The sequence below is a fragment of the Lepidochelys kempii genome, chromosome 7 (assembly GCF_965140285.1).
Source record: "Lepidochelys kempii isolate rLepKem1 chromosome 7, rLepKem1.hap1, whole genome shotgun sequence".
In the NCBI taxonomy this organism is placed as follows: Eukaryota; Metazoa; Chordata; order Testudines; family Cheloniidae; genus Lepidochelys; species Lepidochelys kempii.
The window spans coordinates 58,010,865-58,021,963 of NC_136386.1; the positions used below are offsets into that span (position 1 = coordinate 58,010,865).

Sequence of the window (11,099 nt, forward strand, 5' to 3'; positions counted from 1 at the left end):
GATAAGTGACTGGTCCTCTGGCACTGGGAGTAACCTGAATATTGCTGTGATTCTTGGTGTAAGGGACCATCTATCACCAAAGCAGGTGTATCTGGGTGGGAAGACAGATTGGAGTACCAAGGGGACTGTCTGTTTCCATGTTAAGGCTGTACAGTGCCTGAGCAGTTTACACTTGATAATTGGTTGGTGAAATCTAAGGATGGAATTCACAAGCAGTCTGGGGTTTGTGCCCTGCTTCTTAACAATCTGCCCTGAGGTTACTACAGTGATGTAGACAGCTTGACAACCTGTTCCAGTGTTAACTATACTTATGGCTAGAAAGGCTCCTATACAATCTCGGGGGATGGGGGGCACCTTAGAATGTGGTCCACAAAAGCCAGCACGCTAGGCTGCCTAAGCTCCCCCATGAAGCCAGCCAATCAGAGATCCTGACGAGAAGGTTGTGGCCTAATCCCCAGTGCTCTCATGGAGCTCAGTGACGAAGGCCAGACTTCAGGGAGGCACCTGTCTCTGCTTGTGATGCGCAGCTGGTGAGAATGAGTTAGGTGCCTGGTTCGCTCCACACACAACGGCAATGGAGGAGGTGCTCCTTCCTCGCCTTCCCCACAGTGGCTAGGGTACTACCCTTGGTTGTGGAAGAACCTTGGTTAAAGTCGTAGGGCTGCCTGATAGGGAGAAGGGATTTGAACATGGATCTGCTGTCTCTCCGGTGAGTGGCCTAGCCACTGGGCTATTCTGATACGTGTCTCTCCTATTGAGGTTGTTCCACATTAATTATAAAATACTGATTGGGCCAGAGAGCACAAGAATCTCTCTCTAGTGCAGTGGTTAGGGCTCACACCTGAGAGGTAGGAGGTCACTGTTCAAATCCGTTCTCATCAGACACAGTGGGGGACTTGAACCAAGGGTCTCCCACATCCCAGCTGAGCAGCCTAACTGCCTGGTCTCCCCCTACTGTTTTGGGTGAATTCCGGTGGCCTCTGAGCATGCCAAGCAGAGTAGGTCCCCGGGGTGAGAGAGGCACTCCTCTGCCTGTCTTCTCCTGGCTCATGGATTGCTTGGGGCTTAGGTGGGAGATAGGCACCTAGGAAACCTTAACAGCAAAAACCTGGGTGCCAAGTGAGTTTAGGTGTCTGTAGGGTTAGGCGGCAGCTGAGCAAGGGTTTTTAGGATCATAGTGGTACCTGAAACTGGGACTTAGGCACTGGGTTGTAGGTGCCTAAGTCCGTTTGTGGATCTTGGCCTTAAAATGAACTGGGCTTCCCAATCCCTTAGGCTGCTCTGACAATCAGGAACCAGGTTGGCAAATCTTGTGATTTGCAATCACAAGGTTTAATTAAATTAACAGAAAACCATATTCAGATTCTGCAGGATGAATTGGTGTCTGTTATTAAATAATGTATTGGGCTTTCAATTGCACAATATTGTAACATGGGTTTCATTGTACCCCGTTATGTGCAATTTATTTACACTGACTGCCATTCTGGACAGCTTTAGTTTTAAAAACAAAAAAGCTTGCCTGTGTGGATTTACATTTACATCGTTAATATACAGATTTACACAAGAGCAGAAAGGTTGGATCTTGCTCTCAAAGCTGCTGCCCTGTACTACCTGCACCCACATTCTGCTACTTTCATCCCCTCGTAATTATATTTCAAAGTGGGTACCCCAGCATCATCAGTGTAGAGGATGGAAATCGAATCCAGTTTGGTAGGAACACAACAGGCCTTGGCAGCTTTCTTGGGGTTTTTGAGGTGCACTAAAGTTTGGACGATAGCATGTTTCGTCGGGGTCACGTTGTCTGTCAGAGGAAAAAAGCATCCCCCTTTGCATTCAAATGCATCATAATCTTTGGGCGCAATGATCCAGGAATCCCAGCCGATGTCTTTGAAGTTCACACGGAGGGAGGTTCTCCGGCAGTGGTTGGTACCAGTGCTTCTCTTGCTTCTCGATGAAGGCTGGTGGAGTCCAGTGACGGATAAGGATTTCTCCTCTGCCTCCTCTTCCTCTTCGGGCAAAGTGCTGTTCTTTGCTAACTTCTTTAGCACGCTCTCCTGCTCATGAACAATCATCTCCCGGAGCTCCACTCTGGTCTCCTTGGTCCCATTGCTTCGGTCATTGGAGAACACTATTAACAAGGGCAGATTTTTAGTGTCGGGCATAACACTGATGTCCAGCTTCCCACAAGCGAAGTCACCCAGGGTTTTCCTCTCAACAACAACCTCAAGCTTGTTTTTAGTCTTTGATTTGTCTGCCCTGACCCATCTTTTCACAGCACTGGACACCTCAAACATTTCCCATCCACATTCCTGGATATCTTGGGAGGCAAGGAATGAGTTGGTGCCTTCTGGATTTTCCCAGAGGTCTCCATCCAGAACATCATAAATTACCATGTTGCCTTCCAGTCTAGAGAGAGGCCCAATGTCCCTATTACAGGATATGTGGATTCTCAGCTCAGCCCTGGTGACGTCTTCGTGCCGTGGGATAGAGACGTTGAAGAGCAAGATGTGTTTCTGAAATGGGTTTTCTTCCAGGGAAGCCAGAGAAACAACATCTGCAACAGGAGATTAAGAAAAGCTGTCACCCTGCCTCCTATGAGAGAGGCTAATCCAATGAGGAGGACGAAAGCACTTAGCAAGCTGCATACTATATTTCAGAAGAAATGCCCACCCTCTACTAGGAGCTGCTGGGAGTGAAGTTACACCATGGCCACTAGCATTAAATTAAACGGACTGGCTTCACTTCAGAGTTATGGGTTAAAAACCCAAATGGCGGTCCCTAATGGTGGCAACTCCACCGGGGATCAAGTTGCGGTGGTCCACAATAACCACACCTTCAATTACACTCTGTATGTGCGTGCATGAGTGTGGCATGCTCACACATAAGGAGCTGCACTGCCCCAAAAGTAGATGGTGTTGGCTTATAATGGGGACATGACTGAGGCGGGGAGAGGGGGGTTGTGAATGTAGTGGCTTCCCATAGAGGTTCTGCCATGTGGCCTTTCTAAAGAGCACTGGCAGGAATTAAAGCTGTAAACATCCATGGAGGTTTATAATACAAATTCCACTGCCATTACTCTGCTCTGGGGTGAATTCCCCTTCCAATGGAGAGGGATTCTCAGGTAAAGGGAGCTGTAATTTATATCTCTAGTTTATGCCCCCCTGGGCCAACTTAGCTGAGTTCCCCGATACAGCTAGCGCAAAAATTATCTTGCACTGGGGAAGAATTAGAGAAGACAATCAATCCTTTAAAAGTCTGAATTAGAAGCTCCAGGTTCTGGCTAGCTTGGTGGCTCAGCAATCAGATATGGAACCTTTCACCTCTAAGTCTATGGTTCAGGTCCAGCCCAGATTGGTAGGGCCTGATATTCAGAGGTAAATAGAGCACCTGTAATTCCTGCTGAAGTCCATGGGAGCTGGAGGTGCTAGGAATGTCTGGAAGATCAGGCTGGTTGTGCTTTGGTAAGTTACCCCCAGCTGATGGCTGTCTACTGGTCTATATGAGTGGATGGGTGTCAGTCCAGTTTCTAATGGACAAGTGTCCACCTTGCCAAAAGCATCTTCACAATGGCCAGAGGAGCAGAGGACGTGGCCCTGGAGACTGCACTCTATAAGGGTCCTTCTGCATTGGGGTTGGGTATGGCTGTGGGGGAACGTGGAGATGGCTGTGTTGCTGTTTGTGCTGTGTCTAGTCTGTAAATAAATGGAAGCTTGGATTCTTCTTGGCTGGTTCCTTTTGCCAGCACTAAATTCACTTAAAACACTTGCACCCCCCGCTTTTATTGCTTCTTTTGATGCGGCTTTTAAAATCTTTGAGTTGTATGTTATCTTAGATGGATGCAGTGCTTAGTTTGTAATGAAAGAGGTGCTGGGGCTCAAGAAAATTTTTTTACATTCATAACTGATGCAGCAAGCCCAGAAGTGCTGGGGCTCAGCCCTGGCAAGCCCTGGCACAAATTAAGCACTGGATGGATGGATATTTTACTGATGGGCTGAGCTGAGCTGAGCTGGGCCTGAACCAAAACCCCAAATCCAAACACTCCAGAACTCTGAGGGCAAGGGCTGGTGTTCATAACTGAACTCTGGAGCCATATTTCCTGCTCAGCTCCTCTCTTTATAAAGGGCTGGAGCAACATCCTGGAGCCAAACATCCTCAAATATTTCAAAATCTAGCCCCAAATTGTGCAGCTCAGCTCAAAATCTCTAGCTTTGAGAATCAAATGCTGGGTTACCAAATTGTGGTGACTCAACTGAATCAGTATGAGAAGAAAGGGGAGATGGTCTGATGAGAAATCAAAGAAAAGGATTTAAGACCTTGAAAATTATAATAAAATAGGGAGCGGTGGAAAGGATAACAAAACAGAGTATGGCTGGGATTTTCAAAGAAGCGTAAGGGAATTAAGCTCCCAACTCCCTTTGAATTTCAATGGGATTTGAAACTGACTCTTTCATGCTTCTCTTAAAACCCCAGCCTATATTCTTAAAACATCTCATACCTTCAGTACTAAAGCTCCGCACAATATTGGATGCAGGGATGGAAGACTTGTCCTTGGCATATCTGTTGTACAGGTCAATCATGAATTGTGGTGGCTCCTCTCTAGACCTCTCTTGCGAAGGGACGCCCGATAAGTTCAAACTCCTCAGGAAATCCGCTTTCATGTTTTCCAGGAAGGTTTTAAAGTTGAAATGGGTCTCACCCTCCACCTCTCCAGGATCACCAAAGGATTTATCAGAGTTCTCCATAGCTGATAATTTGCCCCAGGCTTCCAAGGGCTTGCCTCTTGCCAAACAAGTGATGATGTTGAAAACAGACAATGCAGCCATCACCCCAAAATAGTGCATATTTCATATGTTCACTTTCCAATGGAGGAGGGGGAAAAAAGACAGGGATATTCCAGTTGATTAGAGCTCTCCTTTCATTTAGAGGCAGAAGAAAGGGAAACAGAAGGCGAACTGGAGTGTCCTTTGCAAAACACTTTCTTGAGCTCTCTTGCAGTCTGTTGCAAACCCCAGCCTCTTGTCAGTTGTCAAGCAGATTGGTTGTACACTTGCCCTTATCTCAGCCATTGATGCCATGCTTCAGCTTCTGTTATCTAGCAAAGCTCTTAGTTAATGAAGATTCTATAAACATCTGAAAAAACACATGTGGCTGGACACTGTATACTGTAAAGAATTCACATTTCACTTCAGGGTCATCATTGCTTAATTATGTTTTTATCATTTCTTTGCCAACTTTGAGAGGGCTTCAGAGGAACTTTTTTTGTGGGGGGAAGGGGAGGGAGGAATAAGACTGGTTTTCCCCAGTCCTCCATAAAAATAAAAAATAGGGAGTAAGAACAAACAGCTCCGTTAGCGGGGAGCAAATATCACCCCTCAAATCTATACCATGGTCCCTTAATGTATGTCCTCCAAAAATCAATCATCTGGAACCCTGTTCTTTTGCAAGCTGTGATCTCATGACAATACAAACAGCCTTAAAATTTTCTTCCATTTATCATCCAAGAGCTATTATTTGTACACAGTGAAATATCTGTTTTGTGTCAAGTTTGCCTCAAATTGTTTGCCAGCTTGTCCATTTTTAGTTTACATCCTTTGGTGGAGGGCGTAAAAAAAATCTGGCTTTATAGTATGTTATGTAATGTATTTTCCTAGATTCTTGTACATGAGGTCGTTGGTTAAACTAGTTCACTCCTATGTCACTGCAACAATAACTGGTTGTTCTTGAAGATAAAGCCAGGCCTACTAAGCCTGAGCGAAACATAAAGTCCCTATGAAGACACTGAAGACTAGCCAAGGATATGTTTGTGTGCCATGTGAATATAGGCCAAGGCAAAAAATAAGAATTATGATATATTTTTGTGTGCCTTAAGGAGGAAAAGCTCCAGTTAAAATATTAAAAATATTACCTGATATTTAATCTAATCTAATTTAATTTAATCATTCTAATGCTCTAATCTAAGTGTACATAATCATTTTACCTAAGCTATCTGCATATTATTTTTAGAGAACCAATTAACCCCTAGTGCTTGGGTGCTATGTTGTCTTATTGGTACTATGAGATCTCAGATCACCTAAACAAAATATCTCATTGCAAAGACTCATGAAAGTTTCTGCCTCTAACTAGGTTTCATTGCTGGTCATTCTTCAGATTTCTCGCAGGACATATCTAGCCCATTGCATAATGCAAGCTCTCTGTAATTCAGTTACTTCCACCTATTTCTCTTCAAAGCAGACCTAGAATCCTTGGTTCTGGTTCCTGCAGCAGTTCCTAGGGGGTTCATAGATTCATAAAGTGTAAAGCCATAAGGGACCACTCCATCACCTAGTCTGTCCTCCTGTCTATCACAGGTCATTAAATTTCGCCCATGTACCTGTGTGATAAGCCCAATAGGTTGCGTTTGACTACAGCATATCTTCAGGAAAGGCATCCAGTCTTGATCAGAAGACACCAAGAGATGGAGAATCTATTCTTCCCTTGGGAGTTCATTCCAGTGGTTGATCACCTGCTCTGTTAAAAATTTGTGCTTAATTTCTCATTTGAATTTGTCTGGCTTCAGCTTGCAGCCACTGGTTCTTGTTATGCCTTTCTCTGATAGATTAAAGGTCCCCTTAGAACCTGGTATCTTTTCCCTGTGAAGGTACTTAGGCACTGTAATCAAGTCAGCTCTTAATCTTGTTGATAAACTCAATTGGTTGAGCTCTTTAAGTCTGTCACCCCAAGGCATTTTCTCCAGCCCTCATATAACGTTTGTGGTTCCTTGCTGCACCCTCTCCAATTTTTCAACATCTGTATTAAAATATGGACACCAAAACTGGATGCAGTCTTCCAGTATTAGTCTCACCAAGAAAGAAAATCACCTCCCTATTTACTAGTCCCCTGTTTATGCATTTGACTGTACATTAGCCTTTCTTGTCACAGCATTGCACTGGGAGCTCATGTTCAGTTCTTTGTCCACTCTGACTGCTAAATCCTTCTCAGACTCACCACTTTCAGGACACAGCCCACCATTCTCTAGGTATGAACCGCATGGCTTGTTCCTGGGTGTGGAACTTTGCTTTTGGCTGCACTAAAATGCATTTTGTTTGAAAGGACCCACTTTACCAAGCAATCCAGATTGCTCTGTGTGACTGCCCTTTCCTCATCATTAACCACTCCACCAATCTTTGTCATCCCCAAATGTATTGTCATTGATTTTTTTTAATGTTTACTCAGATATCATTGAAAATGTTGAATACCATCAGGCCTAGTAACAACCTCTGTAAAACAGCCCTGTTCAATGCTGATTCCTCATTTATAACTATTACTTGAGATCTGTCAGTTAGCTAGAGCTTAATCCATTTAACACAGTCTCCATTGATTTTTGTATAGTGCGGATTTGTTAAAATCAGAATGTTGTGTGGTACTTGGTCACATACCTTAGATAAGGCAAAGTATATCACATCCATGCACTTACCTTTATCGACCACATTTCTAATCTGAATCTAGTCAGGTTTGTTTGACCAGATGTATTTTCCATAGAGCCACATTAACTGGCATAACTTTATTCTCATATTTTTATTCTTTAGCAATTGAACCACAGATCACTTTTCCATTATATTGTCCAGGACTTATTTCCTGTTAACCAGCCTGTAGTTACCCAGGTCATCTCATTTGCCCTTTTTGAATATTGGCACAACATTAGCACTTCTCCAGTCTTCTGGAATTGCTCAGGTATTCTACAATTTATTAAACGTTAACATCAGTAGGTCTCCTCATCCAATTCTTTTCATACACTCGGTGCAAGTTTGCAGGGCCTGCTGATATAAAAAAATGTTTACCCCTCGTAGATATTTTCTAACATCCTCCTCAGTAACTAACAAACTGGAAAGTATTTCCTCAGTTCATTTGGTCATCAGCGAAATGGCTTATGGGATACTCTTAGCAAGAAAAGAGAACCTGAATGGAAGTGGGTTGAGCAAATCCACTTCAAAAGAAGACCAGACACAGGGAACAGGAGCAAGGCTGTCATTCCCCCAACTGCAGCTGGTGACAGCTGCACCATTAAGAATGATTTTAAATGGACCAGAGATGACATCTTAAATTAAGAGCAAGTGCAGTTACTAAAATGGTCATATTACAGCAAAGTCAACTGCCACAAGGATCTAGCCAACTCTCATTGGTTCAGACCCAACTCCTACTAAACCAAAGTGTTTAATAGCAAATATTTTTATATTATGGTAACATCCAAAGTAAGGATTGGGGATCCTTATGCTGGGCACAGTAGCCGGTGTTTTCAAACACAGCTGCTTTTAGCTCCTAAATCCATATTTAGGCATTTAATAAATTCCTGATGTTCTGAGCAATTGCAACTCCCTCTGCAGTCAACAGGGAGCTTCAGTTCCTGAGCACCTTTGAAAGTAAGGCCACTACAAGCCTAAATACAGATTTAGGGACCTAAGTTTTGACACCAATAATGGAAATGTTTGGCCACCATCATTGTGAAAGGGCAGAGCACAGTGAGTCACAGGACAAATGCTGCTCCGAGATGGGTGTGCACACGTTATCACTCATTTTGAAGGACAGATTTTGACCCAAACTTGCGTGTAGAAGGGGGAATGCTGTATTGGGTTTAAATAGCAAACAAGTAGAATCTGAAGCCAATGATGGGAAGCATGCAATGCTTGATGGCTTCTGTCCACAGGAGTTCATTCAAGCCTGGAATGGGTAGTACCCTGCTGCCAGGTAGGGATGGAGCTGAGTACACCGGAAGCAGCAGAGTGTTTGCCAGAAGCAATTTTTTTTCAGGTGCTCCAATTCCAGATTCTCCTCCACAGTGCTATTGCTCAAAGGTCATCAGCTTAGGGTCTAGATGTTCAAGTGACTCGTGATTTTTGGATGCCAAATTTGACATGCCTAAAAAGGGGCCTGACTCTGAGTTGTCAAATGCTCCACACTGTCTGAAAATCAGGCCTCTGCACAGATGTCTCAAGTTGGGCAACCAAACATTAAGGGTCCGGAAATCAGTAATCAATTTTGAAAATCTGGGGTTGGGCCTTAAAAACATAAAAGATTTGCCAGTCCATCTCTACTGGTAAAGCCTCCTAGTGGAGATGCAGCTGGTAGCAGGCAGGAGTTCTTTTGCCATGATGGCTTATACCAGTTCTCTGAGCAAGATATCCAACTGTGCCTAGACTAGGGCTTTTGCTGGCATAGCTATGCTGGGCAGGGGTTGTGATTTCTTTTGTTCACGCTTCTGACATAGCTCTTCATGCATAACTTGTAAGTGTAGACCAGGTCTTATGCTTTTTAAGTGCACCCATTGTGTATAGGGGAGGAATTTTTACCTGCAGACCACAGGCCTTATGTGGATCAGTGAGCTGTTTCTCACAGCTGCCTGCATCGTCATGATTTGGTGAGCAAGTCTTTGCCTCAGAAGCAGTGCTGGATGTACTCCCATTGACTTCAGTGGAGTTATTCTTGATTTATAGCAAGATAAGTGGGAGGAGAATCAGGCCCTGTATTTTTAAGTAAGACTCTTATCAGCACCCTGGCCTAAGATGTAGATACATCAAACAAAAGCCTTTGGATCTTACCCTTCTATCTAAGTTACTTACATTCTCCAACATTCGCAGTGTTCTCCACACAGGGACATTCAGCAGAGAGCGGTGAATTATGGTGTAATATTCACCCCACAGCGGGGAGGGACAGTACAAGTCTGGAATTAAATGGTGCATGAGCTTTTGACAGAGGAGTCAGTCTAGGGAGATTGTGCAGGGAGATCTCACCACTACGGGGCCACATCCTGCTCTCACTTACCCCCATGGACTTCAGTGGGTGGAGTTAACAACAACAACAACAAAACCTACAATCCTAGTCCTCTAGTCTCACTATATAGCAAGTCAGTGGAAGTGGGAAACAAGATGGGGACAGTCTTCTGGAATGCAGTGATGCTAAAAAAGAGGCTTAGAGAGCCTTGGATGTAGGAGCTGGGGAATATCAAGTAGGAGTAGGGAGGTGGTATTACTTCTGCATAAGACATTAGTGAGACCGCTTCTGGATACCGTATCCTGTTCTGGTCTCCATTTGCCAAAGAATGATATTAAACTTGGGAGTTCGGAAAAGAGCCAGGTGAGAGATTTTTCCAGACCTCAAAACTACTTAGTGAGAGACTAAAGAAACTTTATTTAGTTTATCCAAGAGAATGGTAAGAGGTGACCTGATCATGGTATATGAGTACGGTAGAACCTCAGAGTTACGAACACCACAGGAATGGCGGTTATTCCTAACTCTGAACATTGTGGTGGTTCTTTCAAAAATTTACAACTGAACATTGACTCAAACCCTAATACAGCTTTAAAGCTTTACTATGCATGCTGCTTTCCCTTTATTTATTTTTTTAGTAGTTTACATTTAACACAGTACTGTGCTGTATTTGGATTTTTTGTTTTGTCTCTCCTGCTGCCTGATTGCATACTTCCAGTTCCAAACAAGGTGTGTGGTTGACTGGTCAGTTCGTAACTCTGAGGTAACTACTGTACCTACATGGAAGAAACTTCTGATAGTAGACATCTTATATCTAGCAGAAAAAGGCATAAGAGCCAGTGATTTGAAGCTGGACAAATTCAGACTAGAAATGAGGCACAGTTTTAACGGGGGGGGGGGGGGGGAAATAACCATTGGAACAACTTACCTAGGGAAAAGATAGATTCTTCATCACTTGAAGGCTTTAAATCAAGATTAGATCTCCTTCAAAGACCTGCTCTAGCTCCAAACAGAAGTTATGGGTTTGATGCAGAAGTTACTGGGGCATTTTTCTCTGGCCTGCATTATGAAGGAGGCCAGAAGAGATTATCATAACAGTCCCTTCTAGCTTAAGCTACTAAAAATTATTAATGACAAGCATAACTAGGCTTTTCCAAGTAAGATAACTTTGCTTTCCTTCTAATTAGCACAATGCAATAATCTATATTTAGAGACATGAAACATGCATGAGATTTAGAGAACCATTTTAACTAGTTTAGATACTACTGTACCTTTAATTTATTTAGCTTTTGTTAAAAGCATTTAACAATCGATCTAGAGGATATAAAGTATAACTTACAAAAATATAAATCTTGGTT

The 11,099-nt window shown here is 43.4% G+C and overlaps 1 protein-coding gene across 1 annotated transcript; it reads right to left on the reverse strand.

The window, feature by feature from the left end:
- Nucleotides 1-1,607: 1,607 nt before the first annotated feature.
- GDF2 (growth differentiation factor 2) lies at nt 1,608-4,841 on the reverse strand. Its single transcript, XM_073354893.1, has 2 exons — nt 4,496-4,841; nt 1,608-2,554 (listed from the first exon to the last, which is right to left on the reverse strand). Exons 1-2 carry the CDS (start codon nt 4,839-4,841, stop codon nt 1,608-1,610), a joined length of 1,293 nt encoding a protein of 430 aa, XP_073210994.1.
- Between the last annotated feature and the right edge of the window lie 6,258 nt (nt 4,842-11,099).